General features: G+C 32.8%; 1 protein-coding gene across 1 annotated transcript; it reads right to left on the bottom strand.

Annotated features, from left to right (window-relative positions):
- Positions 1 to 14,897: 14,897 nt before the first annotated feature.
- Positions 14,898 to 25,050, bottom strand: LOC148608411 (uncharacterized). Its single transcript, XM_088546134.1, has 2 exons — positions 24,894 to 25,050; positions 14,898 to 17,182 (listed from the first exon to the last, which is right to left on the bottom strand). The coding sequence occupies exon 2, from the start codon at positions 17,110 to 17,112 to the stop codon at positions 15,022 to 15,024; it is 2,091 nt and encodes a 696-aa protein (XP_088402260.1). The 5' UTR covers positions 17,113 to 17,182; positions 24,894 to 25,050; the 3' UTR covers positions 14,898 to 15,021.
- Positions 25,051 to 25,631: the final 581 nt, after the last annotated feature.

The following is a 25,631-nucleotide window of genomic DNA, read 5'->3' as shown; positions in this document are numbered from 1 at the left end:
TAAAGGTGCACTGTTGACTGTTGCACTGTTTAATATTGTAAAACTCATAATTATAAGTTGAAATTTGGTAGGTATGTTGTATATATGTGGTTAATCATTTACAAATAGACAGATATAAAACAGGTGTTATTTTGATGAAGTAAGGTATCCGGAATGTTTCAGTCCCATGCCGTATTAGGTTCTCTTCTTTGTATCAGCTTGCTGATTTTCAAAATACCTTTTTTGCAAGAACTTTAGGGACTAAATTGCGAGAAAATGAATTAAAAAAGGTGTTATAACTTTTACCTTTTTTCCACCTACTCCAGTATGCTTTCATCTTGTGCTAGTTTCTAAGTGCTTGATATTTTATGAAACATAGTATTTGGTAATTTGTTTTCAAAAGGCACCCCTGACTTGTACAAATCTCAGTACTTTTTTCAGTAATTTACCACAGCTACTGGATTTCATGACAGTAATCACTAATATATTTATAAATTACTTGAACCTCCACAGACCAAGGATTAGAAAAAGAAGTATTTTTATGAAAAAAAACCACTTATAATGTCTGTGTGGACTGCCTAAAAAGAGCTTTATTTCAACAAATCGAGTCCATATTGAGAAATCTGATGTTTCTGACTTTACAGATTATATCGAAAGGAACTTCAATGTGGATGACAGACTCATCTGACTTTCCATCGCTCAATCAGCTACTGATAGCATAAAATCGATGTCAAATTATTTTTTATGGAAAACGGTTATTTACGGTACTACAAAATTGCCTCCAACGATCTTGATATTATGAATGCCTTTTCCGAGGAAGACAGCAAGCCATTTGCAGAATATCGATCTTGGAATTAAATAAGAAGCTATGCAAAGAAGCTTTGACTTGTGATTCGTTTACTTACCGTGTGTTAAGAGATAAAAGATCATTCAACAGAAACGTTGTATCGGCTGTAAACTGTCTGTACGACCCTATGAGATTTCTAGTTCCTGTAGTGATCCAAGGCAGGCTTATTCACCGTGAACTTATGTGATTTACGAACGAGTGTGATGAGCCACAGCCGGAAAAATGCGTACTAGATGGGGATGTTGGGAAGACTCCTTACAACCACTTGATACTGTGATATTTCCGTGTCCGTATGCGCAGATACTATGGAACAAGATTGTGAAGATATGTGTTCCAGACTGAGTCTACATCACCTATGGTGTAATTTGTTTTAATTTTGCCTGGGGTGTTTATTAGGTCTGACCTTATATTTTCCCAGTTTGCTTTATTGAATTTTAGTATCTTTCTAGGTGTTTCACGTGTTCTTTTTAGCCATATGTCCACTTCCACATAGACAATGTCATGGTCTGCCAGATCTATTGGAGGTAATGTAATCGATATAATATGACGCGACTGAAAGGTTCTATAGCTGTAAATTTTGATGAAATTCGTTCTCACCGCGGAATGAAGATTGTTTAGGTCAATCGACCGCTATCAATGGGGGAGACGTTCTCGTAAAGAATTTTCTTCAGGATAAGCGCACCGTATTGAACATCAATCCTCCGCATTCCTCACAAAAGGGGGTGGGTGTATGGGAGTGGATGATAGGGATTAATAGGAGAATATGAGACTCGATGAAGTTCAACCGAAAACTTTACCGCATGAAATGTTAACTACATTGATTGCCGAAATATGTGCTATAGTTAACAACAGCCCGATTATTCCGATCTCGTCCGAACCAGAATCGCTAGAAGTATAAAGTTTCGCCATCTTGCTCACTCAGAAAACAGGATGAAAATTAAAGCGGCACGTGTTTGATATCAAGGTTTTATATTTAAAAGTTTACAATGGATGATCGACATATTTTTGTATTAATGGAACAAGGAATACCATTTGCAGACACTTCAGATTGGTTGGAAATTGACTGAAACCGTACCGCAATTGAATCAAGGCGATGTAGTTCTCATGGAGGCAGACAAGTATTTCGAAACGGATGGCCTATTGGAGCAGTTGTTTTTACTTCCAAATAGTTGTGGTTGGAAAGATGCTCATCTTTTGGCAATGCATTTTGGAAATGAAACTGGTTGAAGTCAGGGATAAGGAATCAACAATCTCAAAATACATGTTTGTTTGAAAACTTTCAATACATTTCCGCATCTAATCGAATCAGCTTTGCACCGAAAACTAAAAATAATACAGAAAGTGTAAAGTGTTGTCATTAATGGATTCCTGTACACACTAGCACAGAGCTGTGAACATTTCCATAATAATCTAAAAACATCCAATTCACCAGGAGCAAGTATCATTTTTACTTCGAATCTGGAAAACTTTATTTTTTAATCCCTGTGAATAAATTAAAACTGAATCAAACAGAGGACCTCTCTAGATTGCATAGTGAAGGGAACACAGAGTATGAAAACATATTCAATCCAATTAACAAAGTAGTGGCCTCTAGATTAGTGTAATATGAAGAGGGGTGACTAGACATTTTTAACCTAAATTGGAGAACTAGCTACGTGCAATATATATCTAGTTTACATGTATAATTGTGAATTACTTGAAAATAGATAAATTCGTTTGTCGTAACTACATGTAGTAAAACTAATAAAAATAATACATTGTAAGCAGTCATGTGTGACCTACAATTTTTCATAGCGTAATTTCTATTCTAATTTTGTGCACCTATGAGGATGTCTGTAGTTTTATCATATGTGCAAAGCAAATCCTGTTGAAAATGCCTAAATGAAGAATACTTGAACTGCTGTTATTCTGTGAGTACTCTCGAAAAAGGAACAGAGAGGACGTTTTCAATAAGTTTCAACACACCTTCAAGTAAGCTTTTAAAGGCTCGATAACACAAGTAATAAAATTCATGGTAATAATACCATGGCATGTCTAAAAAATAAACTAAAATGTTTAATAACGACACGGAGACACATTAATGACCGACATTGTCAAACACTATTGACATAAGATCGAATTCATTCATTTCTATTCAAGTATTATGCTACTAGCGCAGCAGACACCTTAGAAATAGCTGTCAAAATCATAAATTGACAAAATCAGATTATTGCAACTACAATTCTCCATAAAATATACGGCATTTATCATTTATCTTTTTTTTAATATTCAATATGATCTTGAACTTAATATAACAAAGCAATTGATTATGAGATTAAAAACAATGCAGGAATTAACATTTACTTAAAGATTTCAAAGGAAATAAAATGTGTATCTGGGTAAACGTACTTACACGATAGCATGACGTTTCCAAATTATATTTATTTGTGTACCTCGAATATAGGACACATAATATTTTATTAAATATAGACTTAAAATAAAACGTGTTTTGAAAAATCCAAGCCAGGCATTAATACAAGAGCAAACGTCGTTCACATATTGAAGTGTGCTGTGATAAGAAAAAACAATCATAGAAGTTAAATTGTTCGTTATTTGACTTTTGGTGAATGACTGCCTCATTTGCAATCATACCACACCTCATATTTTATATTATCAAACACATCTATTCCCGGTAGAGGATAAATCTTACCTCTCCAGACATGGATATCTAAACTTTTAAAAAAACTTTAAAATATAAACGCATTCTCAGAATAGAGGAGGTCTTATATTTGTTGACTGTTGAAATAACGATGGTATTAAAGCGGGGATATAATGCCCATCAATTTAGCTTGAGGAAGGGGTTATTGCACGAAGCATCTACGACTCCCTATGATCAATTTGGATTCGTTGATTTTCGGCGTCTATGTACTGCCTATAATAATAAAACCAGCGTGAAGGATACCTCTTTGAATCAGTCATTTTATTAAACGGTATGCATATACCTAAACGAATTATAATCCCTTATTATGGCATATTTCTAACAACAGATTATCATAAATCATGTAAATCGAAGACCATGGTTAATGAATTTCTTCTAAAAGTAATTTTCTACAATACCTGTATGGGATCAATGGGTCAACGGGAATGGGGCAATGGAGTATGGGGCGAGGAAATAATTTTGATTCGACAATCTAAAACAATGTTCTGCCTTTCTTCGCAAGCGAAGTACCTATCATATTTCTATAACAGCAATTGAAGTTTTAACAAACGTCTTTTATAATAATTTTAATGATAACAAGAGTCGCAGTTTATTATTTATTGACATTCTTGAGATTTTGCATATTAGTACAATTTTTAATTTCTTGTCATTACAGAATTAAAATGTTCGCGCTCATATGATTTCTAAACATTTAAAAAATTGGACTGAAATAATTTTGTTTCACAGACATTCGCATGATTTTAATGTTGACATTATAACTCGGCGTGTGTTAAATCTCATTGTAAAGAATTTTGTCTGAAATATAAGTATCACAACCATCAAAATTATACAAAAATTGAGTTGTAACATTTTATACAATAGTTTTAGACTGATAGGTATATTTAAAGTATTGGCACACATACACTTATCATTATATTTTTTAGAAATTGTACTGAAATAAATATGTGTCAACAGCACATATATGTATGATGCTTATTCTGACAATTTTTACATTTTTATAAATAGTATCAGTCCATTGAGAAAATTTCAAGTGTTAGCACTCATTTCATTTATAAAATTATCTTCTTTTTAAGAATTTGTCTGAAAAATATGTATCACAGACGTTCACATACTGTTTATATTGACAATTTTATCCTTTTGTACAATAGTTTAAGATTAATATGTACTTAAGTAGCTGTCTTTGTAAGAATCATGCAAAATCTGAAAAATATGATACACCCTAAAAAAGGCTACATATTTTTATTTTTGTAATAAAGTTGTTTTATGGGTCTATACTATGAAATGAGTAATTATTCATTCAAATCTGCCTGCTCTTAGGAGATAATCAACATTGAAAATCCAGTAGATTCCATTGCATTTGAGCGTCATTTACATCTCCCTTAATTTCGAAATCTACAGTGCATTCTACATAACTTTTATCTCCTAAGAGCACGGTTTATATGAAAAACCACATGTTATTTTCTGTTTACTATGACATTTCAAACAAAATATCAAAAATAAAAATATGTAGGCTTTTTATCCATGAATCACATTTTGCATGATTCTTAACTGGAGTGCTACTTAAAGTGTTATCACACATACACTTCGCAATAATGTGTCATTTTGAAGATTTTCGACTGAAATATAAGTGTCACAACCACCAACAATATACTAATATTGCCATTTTTTATACTTCAAACAACAATTTTGGACCATTATCGAAATTACAACTGTTTGCACCTATTCAATTTTCAAACAAAAATTCCTTTTTGGTAAATTGGACTGAAACAAAAGTGTCGCAACCACAGATATTGTGTTTGGTGTATAACAAAAAGCATTATTTTTTTCAATCAAAAAAAGTCAATAATGTTTTGTAACAAAATCCATGGTTCATGGTCATAACATAGTTGCATGCTACATACATGTCGAAAAGATGTTACATTAACATGACAGTTGATAGTGTGATTACATGCGGTAAAAAGCTATAAAAACAAAAAAAGGAAAATGTTCTAATTGAAAGAACTAAACCAAGCCTACAAAATGCATGCAAAATGTCAATAGAAAACCACAATGAACTTTCAAATTACCCAGAAAATTAACAAATGAATATCCAAAGGATGGAACAGAAATTAGTACTGTCTAAAAAGTATCAAAATGAAGTGTCAATGGAAAAGTAAAACTTTAACAGTTATCTAAAAAAGTACTTGAAAATTACAAAAAGTATTCACTTATCCGCAAAACCTACTTCACTTTAATACAATCATAAAAACAAAAGTTCTACATACACGGCGAGGTGTTACACAACGATGGATAAATTATGAATCAATTAAGATTGTGTTGCACAATCGAACCAAGGTCAGATTCAGAAAGAAGAAATCGATATAAACGAAAGTGAAAGTAATAATAATAGAGCACTCCTTATGTCAAAAATTAAAACATACCTAAAAATACACAAAGCTAAATATAGCTACCAAAATTCCATAGTATGACATCAATAACAAAAGGACAAAAATGATAATGAAAGTGTTAATCAATACCAGAGAACAATGAGTAATATATATGACCAAAAAAAGAGGCTCTCAGAAGCTGGAATCGCTCACCTGGTTAAATTTTGCCTTCTTAAGGACAATAAGTATAACAAGGAGTTGTCCAACAATTTTGACTCCATTAGACTTTGGTAGGATTTATTATGAGGATCGTTTCTTCAAATGCAAGTTTCTTTTTAGCTGATCTGATCCGAAAGAAAGAATAATATCGTTTAGCTAGATCTTTTAATCTCAGTTTCCGATATATAGATGACGTATTATCTTTACACAATCCTAATTTAATTTGATACATCGCAACTACCCCAAAGAACTTGAGATAAAGGATACTACAGACATTGTGAAATCAGCGTCATATCTTAACCTACACTTAGAAATCGATGGTAAAGGAAAACTATTGACCAAATTTTAAGAAAACCGTGAAGACTTTTCATTCAGAATTGTCAATTTTCCTTTCATCTGTGGCAACAGCCCTTTAGCACCTGCGTATGGAGTGTTCATATCACATTCATACGTTATGCCACAGCTTGCCGAAATTATGCAGACCTTTTAAATCGAACTAGAATTCTGACAAATAGGCTTTCAGGGATATGTTGCTACAAGATTGAAGTCAACACTACAGAAGTTTTATGGTCGACATCATGAACTCGTGGATCGTTATGGTGTATCCATTTGCGCCATGAAAACTGATTTGTTCAACGAATCATAATTTTCCATTCCTCTTTCGTCTAATCCGGATTTGACTTTTCATGAGCAACTCGGCGTGTGTTTCTATAAAAGCAGAGGTCGCTTACCTTACCGATGCATATGGTCCATGCTCCCAGTTTTCAGTTTTTAGTCCGAGTTGCTCATATGCTTTTGGTACTTTGTATTTATGCTTTTAGTTACTTTATGTTTTTTGTAGTGCATGTCTGTTCTACATGTCTGGTCTTTGTCTCTGGATTACATTCTTTTGATTACTGCTATAACCTTGGTCAAGAATTGTCAGAGGAGAAGATTTTAAAAATGAAATAACATTATAAATAGCCAAAATAAATAGACGAAAAATGCCATAATTCCAACATGGCTTAACGGATTTAAACGTAAAAAAAGACTATTGTCAGACTATTGTTCTATTTTAAGTAATGGCGGACATGTTTTTTTTGGCGGATCAGAAATCCCCACATTGTTTCTATACAGGATACTCCAAGGAACATTCGTTTGGTTTTAATTGGTCAAGTAGTGTCAGAGGAGAAGATTGTTTTTATTAAAAATGAAAAAAAAAAACGGTCGAAAAGGGGCAATAACTGTATCCTACCGGCGTACCTGGTCCATGCTCCCAATTTTTAGTGGAGTCCGAGTTCCTCATTTATCTTTTTGTATGTATTATTTTAGTTACTTTATGTTCTTTGTTTTGTGTGTCTTTTTCCCATTTCTTGTCTTTGTCCTTAGATTACAATCTTTTGATTTCCCCTAGAATCTAGGTACCCTTGATTACTCTCTAACATGGCTTTAAAGATTAAAATCTTAATTTGACCACAGATAACTGAACACTTTACCCTACAACAGAATTAGGCTAAAACTAACGGTTTGGGAGATATATGCGAAAAACTATTGTCTGACCCCTATGTTTCTGAGATTTTTGAAAAAAGAATTATTAACGAACGACGATGACGACGACGAACGCCAAGTAATCACTATGTCAATTGATGTTGCAATGTTAATAATTTATTAGAGAATAAGAAGAGAAAAAAAAACAACAATCGTTTGATAATATCTTTATTTCAAAAGTAACCTGTGAATGTTCAATAATATGTCACACACTAGTCTTGTGCATCTATCATATTGAATAATTTTGTCAATTTGATCACGAAAATTTAGTCATGAAAGATATTTGAATATCATTTATCGTATAGTTTAAACTGTAAAATAGTCCTGTCGTTCTATTGATTCCACACACTTGTTTTAGAACCGTATGTAGCTTTGCTCATGCGATCGGAATTCCGCAAATCCAGACACTATCTTTGTCAAAATCTATGTTTTCCATTGTTGTCATTAAAATTCCGAATTATAACTCGATTCCATAATTTCTTTTCGTCAGGGACATCATTTCCTTTGTGCAAACTATTTGATTTTTGGGAGGAATCGACATTTTTTACCGCTAACTTCACATATTTACCAATGTCTCTATTTCCGATAGGTGGCGCTGTAAGTTGTTGCCAGGATATGAAAACTTAATTTTTACGGAAAACTTAGAATCCTAATTTTTAAGGATTTTATGAATGAAATATGGTTTATTGATGTATTATTGTAAATTTTAAAAATTGTATATAGAATTTGTTTGTTTATTAACCTTTGTGAACTTTACCAGCACTTTCCATCCGTTTTGCTGTCAGCAACCAGCAACTTGTGAAAATTTTGACTAGAGGAGTTTTTCAAATATTTTTTCCAGAGATTGTAGAAAATTTTCGTTACTTTTATTGACTTTATAGAATTCAGTAATTTCTTTTAAGTTTTATCTTGCATTAAATTTCGAGTAAGGTTTAATCCCTTTTATTCTGTTATTTTCCTTGAGGAAGGCCAAGAAAAATAAATTTGATTGTTTTACTCTTGTGAAGGATCAACAGATTTTTTGTCATTTCCTCAGAAGGGATAGAAAATTATTCACTCTCCGAAAGAGCCAGAGATATTCCCCTAGCTTATTCATAGATCTTGGAATGGTCAAGAAATATGAAAGGCATCCCTCTATTCGGATCTTCTGATTCTGTGGATGACCAGAATCCGTCAAATTCCTTTGAATTGATTTTTTTCTTTGTGTGTGTCTGTGTATGAATTTAAATTACTTGTACTTTTCATAGAATTATAAGTTAAGGATTAGGTTAAGTGTACTTTAAGAGTAAAGTTGATACCTTAACTGTAGATTTTTGATTTAATGTTCTTTGACACATTGGTTTAACTGTCTTATAAATTTGTGTGCAGAACTCACATGAATATTTTGAACCAGACTGAATTTCAGTCTTAATTTTTGGGCTTTGACCGGGAGAAAAATGTTAAGGATCTCGAAAAAAAATCCTAAAAATACCAATTATTAATTATCATTAAGTATAAAAACTAAAATTAAAAGACTTATAATGGTTATTAAAAAGTTCTATATTAACTTCAACAGCTCATATCTGTTTTGTTATTGTCGTAATGAAAATGTATAATCTCCTTGAAATCCCATTGTTCTTATCTGCTAGCTTAGCATTTGTTAACCGGAGTTGGGTATCTATATGTCAATCGTTCATCAAAGATGGTTCTCTGAAAATTTATGGCTGTCAAATATTGATAGCAAACATAATCATGTTTAAAAATGTGATAGTTGAAACAAAAAAAAACAATTCACTTGAAAAATTAGTAATAATCTGTAAATCTGAAATTTCCCATTTTTTCAACTTTTTCCCCTTTATGGATATTTAAACAGCAAAATTAACCCTGCATGCCAGACTATTTGATTTATACAAAGATATCATCAATATATATGTCGAAAAGGCATTGTGTGTAGTTTTTATATGCTACAAATGATATTTTTGTTTACATTGAGGCAAATTTTAGCAGGGTATGGGGATATTCTCTCACCAAATGGAATTGCAGTAGTTCAAGTTTTCATTATTTTGTCTCATTAGAAAGCTAAGATCATATATAAATGCTTTTTAAATGTAGAAAAACTTGTCTGAAGTGCCGTTTTGAATCCCCCAAAAATATCCCAATAACAGATAAAATAAAGGAAATTCTGAAATTCCGAAAATTCTCCTTTTTAATTCTAATGCCTATAACCTTAAAACTGAGAATAATTAAGCACATGGAATAAATAGATAGGTTGGAAACACCGATGTTCAAACAAGTGCAACAAATATCTTGTTGACAGTGTCTATCTACAAAATATTAGCAGTTTGGTTCATGTTGTGGTATTTTTCTTAGGGATAGGGATGACAATTTTTCACCTAAAAAGAGGTAAAATAGTTCAAATTTTCATTACTTTGGATTATTTGTAAGAGTAATCAAGGGAACCAAGGTTATAGTGATATTCAAAAGAGTGTGATCCAGGGACAAAGACCAGACATGGAAAACAGACATTCACAACAAAGAACATAGAGTAACTAAAATCTTACATACAAAGTAGAAAAGCAAATGAGCAACTCCACTAAAAACTGGGAGCATGGACCAGGTGCACCGGTAGGGTAAGCGTCCTCAAGACATCATATAAAGGTAATGTGCTATATAAAAGCTTGTTTGAACTACGGTTTGAAAACAATGTAACGAAAATGAAAAAGAAGAAAACTTTAAATCATGAAATTTCCCATTTTTACAAATATATCAAATGTAATAACAAAACGCAAAACTAAGCGCCTGAATTGAGCAGATATAATTGATATATCAGTATCTTTATCATAAATGCCAAAAAATATGAGATTTACAGTGTTGGTATGCTCTGTATGAGAATTTTATTTCATACTGAGACCTGTTTTCAGAGGTAGGGATAATATTTCTATTAAGTTTCTTAAAAGAAAGTATGTTTTTCTTCAATTGGTTTGATAATGCGGAAAATTGAATTATTTATCAAATAGAGTCGGATATCTAGGACTTTTATGGAAAATCGGAAGTCCCATTTTTTATCAAGTGTTGATGAATTATGAGTATAAAAATCACCACAAGTAACCAGAAGAACACCAGAATCATCAATTGTGATAGAAATCAACAGTAATAAAAACTACTTAATTCCTACACTAAACTATAAATACCCTTTATGTTGTCATATGGAAAATGTATCAATTTAAGCGATTCATAGGGTTTTGGACAGGTATTGAAGAAACAGTGGTGTAATATCCATTGTCTGATATCACTAACTGCAAGCGTTCTTTGATCTGATACCTGATGTTTTATATTGTGTATTGGTAATTCTTTTACATATAACAGAATAACCGTTAGTTTATTTGCATTTCTGGTGACAACATATATAAGCTGAGATATTGGGCTACATGACTAGAATTATATTTATTTAATTCATTTCTGTTGATGCCACAAGATGAATTAGACACTCGAACAATCCAACTGAGTACAAAACATAGGCTTATACTGGAACAAAAATTCCGAGAATATACTTTTGTGACGAATCAATTCGCGAATGGGGAGTATGAAAGTACCTGAAAATCGTTATGAAATTGGTGTCCGGGGATGATGCACGTTGGACCTTCCCAGTCTATGGACTATAACATTTGCAACTTCATGCAACCTTTCCAAAACCATGCTGTTGCAAATCAAAGCGAGAACATTGTGACTATTTTGTTTCATCTTATTGATTTTGTATTTAGAAAGAGTAATGAAGGGAACCAAGGTTATAGCGGAAATCAAAAGAATGCAATCTAGGGACATAGACAAGACATGGAAAACAGATATACACGACAAAGAACATAAGGTAACTAAAATCATACATATAAAGTAACAAAAGTAAATGAGCAACTCGGACTCCACTAAAAACGTGGACCAGGTGTACGGGTAGTGTAAGCGTCCTCTGCTTTTCTAGGAACACCCGCCGAGTTGCTCATAAAAAGTCAAGTCCGGGGTAGACAAACGAGGAAAAGAAAACTATGACCCGTTGAATAAATCAGTTTTCATGGTGCAGATGGATACACCATAACGATCCACGAGTTCATGATGACGACCATAAAACCTCTGTAGTGATGACTTCAATCTTGTAGCAACATAACCCTGTTCCAGAAGCCAATTTGTTAGAGTTTTAGCGCGATACAAAACGTCTGCGTAGTTTCGGCAAGCTCTGGAATAACGTATGAGTTGTGATATATTAAAATATTCAAGTGTGCGTCATTATTTCTCAATTATTGAAAAATCACTAAAATGCAATCATTTTTAGACATTTCTATTATGTTATTAAGTATCAGTCTTTCTAAAAATCAGACAGAAGGTGATTCATGGTTTTATTTCTCGTTCAGAAACAGTTACTGGTTACGTAACCAGTCTTAGTTTTTCATTTGGTCAATGGTCTTTTGAGATAAAACTTATATAGGTTGTGCATGAAATGTGCACTTTGCAAGAGTTATCGTTCTTGATTTGGCTCATTTGGTTGCTTTTAGTGGTAGATAAATGTATGATTTTCTAAAAAGTACAAAGCTGAATGCAGAAAAGATTGTTGTTATGTGAAAGTATAGCATATGTAGACTAAAAAGCATCGCTTGTTTGGTGGGTTTTTCTTGACCATGAATCACTTTACCATTGGTAATGTCTGAATTTTATCTGGACTGGTACTTAAAAGTCATATATATTCAAGAAACATTCTTCTGTGCATTTTGACATTATAAACATTATTATACTATTAATTTATGGCCTTTCTCTTATGGCCCTATAATATGCCCGAGGTATTAATAATGGCCAATGATGACTGTAATGAACCGAGGCAACTGTTTAAGCGACAGTAACAATGTATTTTAAAATTCCTACAATTTAGTTATGAAATAGGTAGATACATAATGTTTAGGAACTCTAAAAAATATAAGTTATAAATTATCATTATTTATAGAAAAAAAGACTTATATTATGGTTATTAAAACATTTCTATTAGAAAACTTAATGTTCGTTATTAACTTAAAAAGCTCATGTCTGCTTTTTGATTGACGTAATGCTAGCTTAACATTTGTTTACCGGAGTAGGGTATATGCATGTCGATCGTTCATCATAGATGCTTCTTTGAAACCTTTTGGCTATCAAAATGTTGATGGCAAACATAGTCATGTTAAATCTATAATATCTGAAAAAAAAGATACAGTTCACTCGTAAAATGAGTGATAATCTGAAAATCTGAAATTTCCCGTTCTTTTTTTTTTCTTCTTTTGGATATTTAATTTGCAAAATTAAGCCTGTATGCCAGACTATTTGATTATTTAAAAAGATATCAACAATATTAATGTCAGGAAGGCATAATGTATAGTTTTATATGATACAAATGATATTTTATTTATATTCAGGCACATTTTAGCGGGCTGTGGGACTATCCTTTCATCTAAATGGACTTGCAGTAGTTCAAGTGTTCATTATTTTGTCTCATTAGAAAGCTAGGATGCTATTTATTTTTTTTAATGTTCAAATACTTTTTAAAATTCCATTTTTGAAAAAAAAACATCGCCAATTACAGATGAAATGGAAAAAAAATCTAAAATTCCGAAAGTCCCCTTTTTTAATGGTAATGATTATCAACTTATAATTGAAAATTAAGCGCATGGAATGAATTATAAGTTGGATACATCCAGGTAAAAACAAGTAAGTGCATCAAATGTCTTTTTTAAAAGTGCTTATCTGATAAACATTAGCATTTGGTTAATGTTGTGGAAACTCTTTAGGGTTAGGGGTGGCAATTTTTCTTCTAAAAAGAAGTAAAATACTTCATACGTATATTAATTTGGCTTATTTAAAACTAAAGACACAACATACAGGTACTGCGTCAAATAAAAGCTTGTTTGAATTACGTATGAAAATAGTATTACCAAAACGGGTTAAAACGAAGAAAATCTGAAATTCTTCAATTTCCCCTTTTTACAAATATATCAAATTTTAACCATAAAACGAAAAACTTAACGGCTGATGTGAGCGGATATAATTGATACATCATTATCTTTATTATGAATGCCAAAAAAGTGAGATGTACCCTTTTGGTATGCCCAAAATGAGAATTTTGTTACATACTATGACCTGTTTTCAGGTATAGGGGTAATATTAATTTTCCATGAAAATTCTCATAGGAAGGTATGCTTTGCTTCAATTGGTTTGATAATGCAGAAAAATTGAGTTTTTAACAAGCGATAACAAAATTGAGACGTCTCCCTCGTGCAATAACTTGTAGATTCGGATTTCTAGGACTTTAAAATCGAAACTCCTATTTTTATCAAGTGTGTGACATTATATACGCCTTATATGAACATCATTTCAGCTGTTTCCAAATGCTGACAACACATATTTCTTTTGTTACCTATCATAAGGTATTGAAGTCGATAGGGTATTGATTCTTCCTCTAATAAATACAAAATGTTAGAAAACTCTACTTGTATTTCACTTATAAAAGCATGATAATCAAAAATTACCGTGAAAACATTAAATAACTAAATATAATTGGATTTTTCCCCGGTTCCGCCATTGTTACAGGTTTTATCAATTTTTGCGATCTTTTTAAAATCAATATTTGAAGGGCGACCATCTAGAAATTGCGTTTTTTTTTTTTTTGTTATTTTCAATATGGCTGATTAAAAACCCTTTTAATGCTCTAGAATTAGACCAAGTATCAACCTTCTACGTTTTTCTTTTTTTTTTTATAATTTTTGGACGAATTTCATTAAAGTTTGGACGGTGGCCATTATGAAATGGTGGCCATGTTTGGAATTTGAAAACCTTGTACATTTGTATCATTAATTTAACATGATTGTAAGTGTTAACATTCGTATTGATAGTTTCTTACATTCACGTTATAACATATGATAAATAATGACATACCTGTACTTCATCTAGGTAGAGAAATGCTATGGCTAGCCCAGTTTAGGATACATCAAAACGTGAACTAAACGAAGTTCATTAGAGTTTAAATAAATTTGGCCAGGACCATAATGTTAAAAAACATAATTGTTTCCAAACAAAGGAGGCATGAATTCATTCATTAATTAATAGTTCAGTGGCAAATTACTTGTGATGAAAAACTTCACATTTGTTGATCGTCTGATCATTTTACAGCTGATTTATAGTTTTATTTTAATTTTGTTTATATTTACTTTAATTCAACTAAAATTGCATAAAAATTGGTTGTTCAATATGTTTTAAGGAATAATAATAATAATAAAAGATGCATTCCTTCTTTATTTTCAGCATGCTGGATTTATTTCATTGTCTATCAAATTCCTCTTTGTTTCTCGACGACTTCTTTTTATTTCAGTTTTAATATCGAATTTCTAATTATCCTTTCAAGCTATCGATTTCTTAACAAATTGAAAGGTTTTTACCCATGCTCTGATGAAATGTAAATCTTCTTTTTCAATGTACAGTCTTCTGTATAAATCATCATACATACTAACAATATCGGTATAACTATTTGACGATAACAGTTCTATAAGTTTACTACTTTGTTCGTATAAAGGCGTTTCTGCATGGAAGTCTCCCATGATATTATGCTCAGTTCGATTGTGGAATACATATGGCGGCGAAAATGCAACTGTCATTTTGGACTTATGGAAGAAATGTTCGGCAATGTAACTTCTCCATATATCACTCACCCTTCCATTGACACTAATTGGTAAGGCTAAATATTGAAATGCCGCGGGAAACCATAATGTAGCTTGTGCATTAAAAGGAGTATATGTATATGTAGGAAGCACAAATAACTTTTCAACCCCTTGTTTTGCTGTAAAGTTAAACGGAAAATCGTAAGTCAAGCGGTAAATAGCATCGACATCAGCCTCTCCATTAGCTAACGACTGAATTACGCCTAGTTTCTTTTTTGTGGTCTCACGACATAAATCAGGACTAGTATTTTTACTTTTGAGCGAATCTAAAGGGAACCCTCTCGGCCACAGACGAATGTTTGACTGACTGAAATAAGGGTATGGGTTGACTAAAACATTCTCTGTTTTTTTCACACACGCTGACATGTAGTCGTTCGTGTTTCGGAACAAGATGTCATCGATTATACCAATATTATCATCATCGAAATCCCATATCAAATCTGCTTTATGATGAATAGCATACATATATCCGATATTCTTTCTGGAAAATGAACTTAACGGGATGAATTCTGTTAACAGTGGATACAAGTCCATCTGCTCTGAAAGCGAAAGGTATTTAATCTTGTTGTCTATTTTTGTACCCAACAAAGAAGTATATTCTCTCTTCGAAGGCGTTTCGAGATCTGCTACTATGACAAGACACCAGTCAGTTAAGGAAGCGATATGGCGTACCGCGGTTGAAGGTTTGAAAATCGTTGTCACCACAGCCCAGTACGAACATTTGTATGTTTTTCTTATTGGTCGGGCAATTTTCTGACTATTAAATGGTTTATCTTTTAAATGAACTCGCTCAACCTGGCCAGAAAATGCAGTTCCAGATACAGATCCGACTTTAGATGTTTTAGCTTTTAATATTTCGTTGTTCTTATGCATTTTTTTCATAAATCTGGAAATTTTGACCTTATGAAATACAACATTGTTTTCACAATATTCTAGAGTAGCATATTTCATCCAGTTTTTATCATCGGCAGGTATATGAATTTGCTTGATTCTTCCATTGTCGCTATGGAAATCAATGTCTTTGTATCCAGTAATCCAGTTTCTTAGGGAAGTATCTCCATAGTCTGTATCTCGTAATGTATTTTTGTCACATTTAGACGATACACAGAATGTCTTGTTTGCTACCCATTTTATTACATTTTTTCCAAGCACAAGAAACATTTCGTCTATCCAAACTGATGGTTTTATAACGTCCATCTCTCCATGCCGCCAACCATAATATAAATTGGGAGACTTGAGTTCATTAAGTCGTTTGAATATTTGAGGAACACATAGAAATACATCATCATCTATTCTAATTCCAAGGTCAGCTTGAGGATAATTTTGATGTATGTACTTTAGCAAATGATACATTTTTCTTCCAAACTTTTTAGCGTATCCATGTTCTGGAACATTAAAGAACATCATGTCCTGGTAAAGATTGTTCTCCTCATCAGTTGCAGTTGTGTTCTTATCCAAAAAGAATTTGTGAACGATTCTAAATGGTAAATCGTCGGCCATTTTCTTTATTGTTTCTAGCCATGTAATTCTCAAAGTGTCTCTTCTTTCTCGATATTCGTCATCGCTATATATTCCCATGAACACCAATGGTCGTTTGTCTGGTTTTAATTCTTGTTCTTGGGAAGAACTAAGGTCGGCAAAACTTTCAGCGTACCCATTATGTTGGTAAGTTTTCAATACTATCCAAAGCAATGAAGCTGACACCAATAAAAATACAAAAACTTTGTTACTTTGAGAGGTTAACATGTCAAATATTGGTTTCGGTGATTTCATTTTGCATGCGATTTTTTTTCTATTGTCATACTTCTATTGGTCCTCTGAAATTTCTGAATTGTCCTTCTTTCTAAAATCACAAAATAAAAAGAAATCTATTTTTAAGTAAAAACATTCTAATATATATAAGTAGCAGTCTTTATAAAAAAATCAGACAGTAAGTGCATGTCAAAAACCCACCTAAAATCAGACAGAAGGTGATTCATGCAATATTAAAAACTCACATAAAATCAGAGAGTAGGCGATTCATGCATGTCAAAAATCCACCTAAAATCAGACAGAAGGTGATTCATGCATATCAAAAACTCACATAAAATCAGACAGGAGGTGATTCATGCATGTCAAAAACCCACCCAAAATCAGCCAGTAGGTGATTCATACATGTCATAAAATAAACAACGAAAATTACTTATATTTCTTATTTAAATTCAGTTACCAACCAAAATAACCAGTCTTAGCTTGTCGTTTTGGCTTTGCGCTTTAGGGGTAAAATAAAGATTGTAAGTGAAATTGGTACTTCGCAAGAGTTATCGCTCTTGTTTTGGTTATATTTTGAGATCATTTTGGTGGGATGTTAAAATGAGTTTTCCTCAAACGTACAGATCTAAATACAGAAAGGGCTATTGTCACATTAGAATATAGCATATGTAGATAAAAGAAAAAGCATCGTTTGTTCTGATGTTTTTTTACACCATGAATCGTCTTACCATAGGCAGTGTCTGAATCTTATATGGTCTGGTATTTAAATGTCTCCAGACTAATTTTGAAAGGACTTTCAAGGATGGCATAACCATCTAATGCAAAGTAAACAAAATAATGATATTGATATACTCTTTGTAATATACCTTGATATTGAATTAGGGATGACGTCATCTTTGATGTGGTTTAACCTTTAACAGAGTATAGGGTTCATACTGAACAGAAATCTCTTTGAGATCCTTTATTAAAATTAACAAAATTAGTTCCAAACTGTAAATCATTTTACCCGCTCAAGAAGTAACAAACACATTATTGTAAGACAGACAGCAAACATGCACAGGTTTGTACTGAACAGGAATTTTTTTGAGATCTTTACAAAAGTTTACAAAATCAGTTCCAAATAGCTTCCAGATAGCAAACATGCACAGGACATATACCATAACTACATTAACCTTTCCCTTTGTCTGTCCATATCCAGTGAGATGGTAAAAAATAGCACACAATGATGACCACATTTATAATTAGTAAAAAAGCAATTTTAAAATCATTGCTTTCAGATGCCATATCGATTTTATTGATATAACGCGAGTAAAAAAATATGTTTCACCATCAGAATATGTTCACTAGATATATGATTAGAACTCACAGCTGTGCAGTTGGTCCAAATAGCCAAGCAGCTGAAACCATAAGTACTGATAGCGATATCCAAAGCTCACTAAAACTCAAGTCAGCAAAGATAATCCGCTCAAATTATCAAACCTAAAAAATGGGTCGAAAAGCAAGATTGTCGCATTAAGGACTCAACGGTAAAAAATGAATTGGTTACCTGGTTTCGCGAAAATCCGTGCTTATGGGATATGAAAAAACGCAGATTTTAAAAATAAGGATAAGAAACAGAACCTTTTGGTGACAAAAAAAAACTACTGAACTGGGATTAAATAGTAAGTATTTCAATTTGCTAACATAATATGATTTTGTCAATACGTTTATTTAAAATGAATTGGACTTATTGATTAAACCCTTATTTTAAACCCTTATTGATTAAACCCTTATTTTAAATGCCCCAAAAAGAGAAATTTATTTATAATTAATAAACGCCATGAAAACATTTATTTGGTATGTGTATTCGTTTATTCTATATGTGTATTCGTTTATTCTGTATGTGTATTCGTTCATTTTAATTGTGTAATAACTTATAGTGTAACACTTTCTTTCTTCAGACCAAACTTGATAGTGGACTTACAAAACCATACAAATATCCCCCCAGTGATCTGTGGCAGTCAATTCCTCAGAATTGGCACTATAGGCCACCTAGTGGTTCAGTTTTGGGCTCACAAGATCCATCCTATAGGCAACCATATTTAGCAGCAGAATACAAGACCCTGCGTCAAACAGACATAAATCAGCAGCATTTTATTCACTAAGTATCAGATCCGTGAATACTGACAGTCCGTTTAGACCAGATTTACTCGGGCCGTCACCCCACAAAATTAACCTGAAGGCGCATCCCTTACACTTGGTTTCATTGAAGGTTACAGGCAACATTACAAGCAGAATCGGATTCACACCTGTTATCAACAGCCGACAAGAACTTTTATATTGATAAATGAGTGGGATGTGTAACTGTCATGAATGCAGCACACAGTTTCTTGTATTTGGGAAAATATTATCAAACAGAACATTGTTTTGAAGATTAAGAGACTTTAGTTTAAATTATTATCTTTATTTCACATGCATGTCTCAGTGAATGGAAAGCTGTTATATTATATGCTAATGAAATAAACATATGCCAACTTCTGAAAATGTTAGTTCTTATTGTTAATCACTGAGATAGCTCTAATCTTTTCAATAGCTAGACTACAATAGTACAATCAAATGTACCATATCATTCTGTCTGCTAGGCAACTGACCCAGCACGCGAGTTAACCCAGTGTTTGATTAGGTTCCTTTGCATTTCCTTTTCTTACTGTCAATATTAGCAGCGACCACATTTCGAGTATCCTGTACATTCGGTCCCTGTCCCCAAGCTCCTGGTATAAGATCCTGTTGATTGGGTTTCATCATCGAGTTGCTTGTTCTGAAGCCTGGATAACGAATTCTCATAAGGTTTTGTAGAATTCGAAGTAAACACGAATGTCTCCACTATAAAACGCACTGTTGATACTAAATGTTCCATTATTGAGAGGAGAATTCCGAATCTGTTAAGCAATATTCCGAACGCATTCTCCAATACACACCTTGCTTTCGATAATCTACACCTGAAGATTCGTTCTTCCCTGTCCATCGTTCTATGAGTAAATGGTTTCATCATTTTTGTTCGTAGATCAAATACGTTATCTCCAATGATATAGTAGGGCACGTCGTCAGTGTTATTTGGGAGAGGTTTGGCATCATGACAACCAGTAGTTCCATTTGCCGCTGTTTCTTTGAATTCGGATTCGTTATATATCTGTATCGGAACAGGCACCATTTCCTGAAAGGTATTGAAATCAAAGTACATATTCAATGTACTAATACTATCAACAAAAGGGTTTGCTCTTTCGATTAATCTCTTACACCGTATTCATTATTAAACTTTTCAGGTTCAAATTGTACAAAGCGGAAGGACATAAATAACCGTTCTTAGATTTTGTATTTTTGAAGTTCGTGAAGTATCGTGCATTCAAATCCATCACATATTTTGAATGACAAGTAATGCACATGTATATAATGTTAAATCAATGAAGTTGTGCATGAAGAAAGAAAAAGACTACAACGTACTCAGCTTAAGTCGATCCAGAAGCAAGATGTCGAACTAATTTCAATCCCGGCTCTAATGGTTCTCTGCAAAATGAAATGAACATACTTTTCTTCGTATCCATTTATTTCTTCAATCATACAAACTCCCTCCCGCTTCTTCGTGACAAACTCCCTCCCGCTCCTTCGTGACAAACTCCCTCCCGCCCCTTCGTTACAGTTTAGAAGATGATAAATACTGTTGAATATAGGGACAGCAGAATATTTTGTAGGAGTCAATGGTCAAACAATTTAAAGCCCAGAAATTCGGTATTACATGTAGCATTAAAGGGATACAAGATCGATCCAATCTATTTTCAAACTTCAAGTACATGTATCAAACAATAACTTCGGAAATTCGAAACGACAAACCATTCGATACACACATTTTATGTGTTTACCTGTTCGGCAGGTATTACCTTACACGTATTCTAATTTTCATATTACATGACAACATACAATGGACAATATTAATGAACATTTTTGCTGTTCACATTCAATACATTTACATGCATCATCCTAGACAGACAGACGTAATATAAATTTCGTACCTGAATCATGTACATTGCTTTGAAATACAATGCTGTAACCTCTGTAGAATTTCATTGAAAATTTAGACGGAAAACTCTTTCCTTGTCTTAGCTCTACCAATAGTCGAGAGCATAGAGTCCGGATTGTTTTCCTCGAGAGACTCATCGTTGCTTCCATAACCGTCTCTGTCCTCTTCGTCGACGCATTTCATCTCTCTGTAGATATATATGTATATTCATGTGGATTTGTTATACATGCTGCATAGCCATGGCTAAGAAGATATTAGCTCTCCTTACTCTTTCGTTAGATGCCATCAAATGACAAAACGAGCAAAATTCGGCCTTTCCATACATATTTTCACATGTCAATTCTGTGCATATGCATTTGCCAGCCCAAATGTCAACACACGTTTCAGTAAATGTCAGGATACGCTTTTTACACGTTCTGGAACATTTTATACGTTTTAGCACAGTTTGGAATAAGCCGCAAGTACGTCAAGCATACGTTTCATGCACGCCCGTCAAACTCCAAACATGAAAACAAAAAAAATGGCGCATGCAGCGTGTCTGAGTCGCATTTCAAACGTACGTGAGCGCGTTCAACGGTAAATAACGTGTTTCTAATGTGACTTTAACGTTCGGATGTACGCTTGACATACGCTATATTTGAAAAAAGAAAATGTAGCATAAAAAATTGTCTAGTTGTAGCGTTCCCCGGACGTATACTGTTCATTCCGACGTCCTTAAAGCGTACGCAAGGCGCACAGCAAAAGTTTGTTTAGCATGCGTCTAACCTGGAAAACTGGGTAATATTTTCGTTCCATAAGTTTCTCTCAAATATATTAACCCCGGGTCACCAGTGACGTCTTCTGTCTTTTGATTGGTTGAGCGTATTTGACGTTATTTTATTTACTTTTATACATTCTAATATTCAAATTTAAAGAAAAGTACGTTTAAATGTTTTTTTTTCTTTTCTTTTTTGTTTTTTTTTGTTTTGTTTGTTTGTTGTTTTTTTTTTTTAAATTACTTTGATTTAAATGCATGATTATAAAGTTAATTTAGATAGTTTCATCTTTGTTTTTTAATGTTTTTTTTTATTTAATAACATAAGCGGCAATATACTCATACATTGTGAATATCCTTCGCTTGTGACCTGAGCCTATATTTTTAACGATCCTAGGATCGCTTATGATATTGACCTGGGAACCAGATTAGCATACTTCTAGTATATTTGCAACGCGGATGAACTTAGCCGATATTCTTTGTATGCTCAATGTACGTCAATCTACACATCAATGTGATATTTGTTTGCTTAGCATATGAAAGGTTAATAAAACAACTAATAAGCACCAATTTCTGAATTGACGTAGCACAGACTATTGTTTGTCAAGAATTAATATAGTGCTGCGGACATGTATCGAAAGTACTTTAGTTTTCGAATTTAAGGAAACTAGAGTGTATATTGCTATATCATATACCAATAAAAAAATCCAGTTATGTATTTGTTCGATGCCTCTAGAAAAGCAGAGGACGCTTAGCCTACCGGTGCACCTGGTCCACGCTCTCAGTTTTTAGTGGAGTCCGAGTTGCTCATTTACTTTTGTTACTTTGTATGTATTATTTTGGTTATTACACGTTCTTTGTTGTGTGCGTCTCATTTCCATGTCCGGTCTTTGTCCATGAATTACATTCTTTTAACTTCCGCTGGAATCTTTGTTCCCTTGATTATTTTAAAAGTGTCTTTCTATCTTTCAAAGTTTTCAAGATATTGGCTGAAAACTGTGAAAAAAAAATCATTTTTCACCTTTCAAGGGCAATAACTCTTACATGGAGTCGTCTCACAACTTTGATCCCAGGAGACTTTTGTAGGCCTTATAATAAGGATCATTTCAGCAATTGAAAGAATTTGGTTTAACCTAATGGTTTTGGAGATATATGCGAAAAACTACTGTCTGGCCCCTACATGTATGTTCTATTTTTAGAAACTGCAGCCAAGGCTTTTGACGGGTAAGAAATCCCTATATCAGTTCTATGCAGGATAAACCCCTTCCAAAGGAACATTCATACCAAATTTGGTTCCAATTGGTCAAGTAATGGCAGAGGAGAAGATTTTTGAAAGAAATAAAATTAAAATAGGGAAAAAAGTCGAAAAAGGGCAATAACTGCAACAAAGCTAAATTAGATATAAACGAAAATTTGACCACAGGTATATCTCATCATATGTCAGAAATTGGCTAAAACGGTTTTGGAGACATATGCCAAAAACTATTGTCTGACTCCTACATGAATGTTTTATTTTAGTAACGACGGCCATGTTTTTGGAACGATAAAAAAATCTCCATTTCAGTTCTATGCATGATACCCCAAGGAACGTTCATACCAAGTTTGGTTCCAATTAGTCGAGTAGTGTCAGAGTTCTGAAAAGTTTAACAAGGACAGACGACGAGGACGACGACGACGGACGCCAAGTGATGGCAATAGCTTACACGGCCTTCGGCCTTGTAAGCTAAAACATGCACATAGATTACAGGGTTAATAAGCAGCCCGGACTTGACTGAACAATGGGCTTAGGGACATTTTGAATAGACGGAATTTCATCTTGAACTTGTATTATGGAGTGAGCTGAAAATGTAATACGTGTTAAGGTTAAAATCGAAATAAGATAATTGTATTTAAAAAAAACAGATAATAAGAAACAAAAGTTCTTCGCCAAAAGCTATCCGGAAAGTGAACTAGTTGCCCACAAAAAAATTCGTTTTATATAATTTATGTATAAATAGTGGTTATTAGAAATATGATAATGTTCATTTTCACGCTCTTCACAATTATTTGGTTAATTTGAAGCATAGCCAGATCCAGATAATCAAACTTCAAATTCAAATATCAAAGTTTAATCTTAATTTGATTTGCTATAACCCGGATATATGTGTTTCCTTCCGGTTCAATACGTCACGGATGCATCTGTACTCAACTTACCCCTTTCAGTTCCACAAAGCCGTAAAAGGATGCATAAGATAGACATAATTGCTTTGCTCATAATTTTTATAATACTTTCAAAGGTCAAAGGTCAAACTAAAACTCTATCAGGGAGTCTATTGTTCTCTGCCTTTTTCTTGTATGACGCTCGTTTTGATGAGATTCTACATGTAAATATATCGATTTATTCAAATTACAGATGATTGTGAAAAAATCAATTTTGAAAAGTGATTTTTCTACTGTTCTGATAAGCTTAATTGGAAGATTATGAAACTTAAAATCAAAATTACATAGGCTAGAAACCACTAACTCCATTTCCCATAGGCTTCTATGCTAATTTCACAATATTCAATAGCTTCTCTGGACTTTACCTTAACTTAAACAGGCATAGGACTATATATCAGTATGATTCTACATATGTCAGAAATCATTATGGAGATTAGGCTTCACATCACAAGAAGCAATATGCATCTATACAATGTACAGAAATGTTTTTCCTTTCAGAAACTGTTTAATTTTTTTAAATAAGATGAGAACTCTTTTCATAGCACTATGAGGAACAGGGATAATTTCTGCGTAGGACTATTTTTTGCGTACGTTCCAAATGCTCATTGGTTGAATTGTTGGTCTGTAACCTATATTAAGGGAATTCTGCGCTAATATGCATAATTCAGATCGTACTCCGCCTGTTTTACCAAGGATTTACCTTGATTTATCTTTATTAAAAAGCCTTGTGAAAACATTTGCCTTTGAACATTAAACGAAATAATTATTGGAGGAAAAATGACATAAATTGCTTACTTTCTAATACAAATCATTTCATTTTAGATCCATCACGAATACGTTTACATCTGACTTCAAAAGAAATCATCGTTGTCCTATCGTAAAAGTTGAATCAAAGTTTCGTAACCTGCGACGAATACGCGTTGTATACTGCAATCGATCAATATCAAGTCGTTCTGCCACCTACGTATACTGGGAGCTATACCATTTTATATGGCAAGTCAAAGTGGACAAAAATCAATATTTTGTAATATTAGAAAATGAAATTTTAATATTACAAAATCCTTTTTTTTAATATTAGAAAAGATTTTTTAATATTAGAAATTCATTTTGTAATATCAAAAATTCATTTTCTAATATAACAAATTCCTGATTTAGTAATATTATAAAATATCACACATTTTCTAATATTACAAATTGAATCTGTAATATTAGAAGATGAATTTGTAATATTAGAAAATGAATTTGTAATATTAGAAAATCAGTCCCATTTTTTAATATTATAAATTGATTCTCTAATATTAAAAAATCGCAGCTGATTACGACAAATTCATTTTCTAATATTAGAAAATCAATTTCTTATATTACAAAATCGTTTTTAATATTAGAAATTCAATAGAATTTTTAATGTTAAAAAGTGTTTTGTGATATTAGAAATCTAATTTGTAATATTAGAAAATGAATTTGAAATATCAAAAAATCATTTTTTTTAATATTAGAAAATGCTCATTTTTGTCCACTTTGGCTTGCCATAAT

Source organism: Perna viridis, chromosome 9, assembly GCF_037379345.1.
Source record: "Perna viridis isolate PV_CMFRI_1.1 ecotype Kerala chromosome 9, ASM3737934v1, whole genome shotgun sequence".
NCBI classification, from domain to species: domain Eukaryota; kingdom Metazoa; phylum Mollusca; class Bivalvia; order Mytilida; family Mytilidae; genus Perna; species Perna viridis.
Note: the sequence above shows the minus strand (reverse complement) of the source record. Positions and strands in the feature narration are given on the sequence as shown.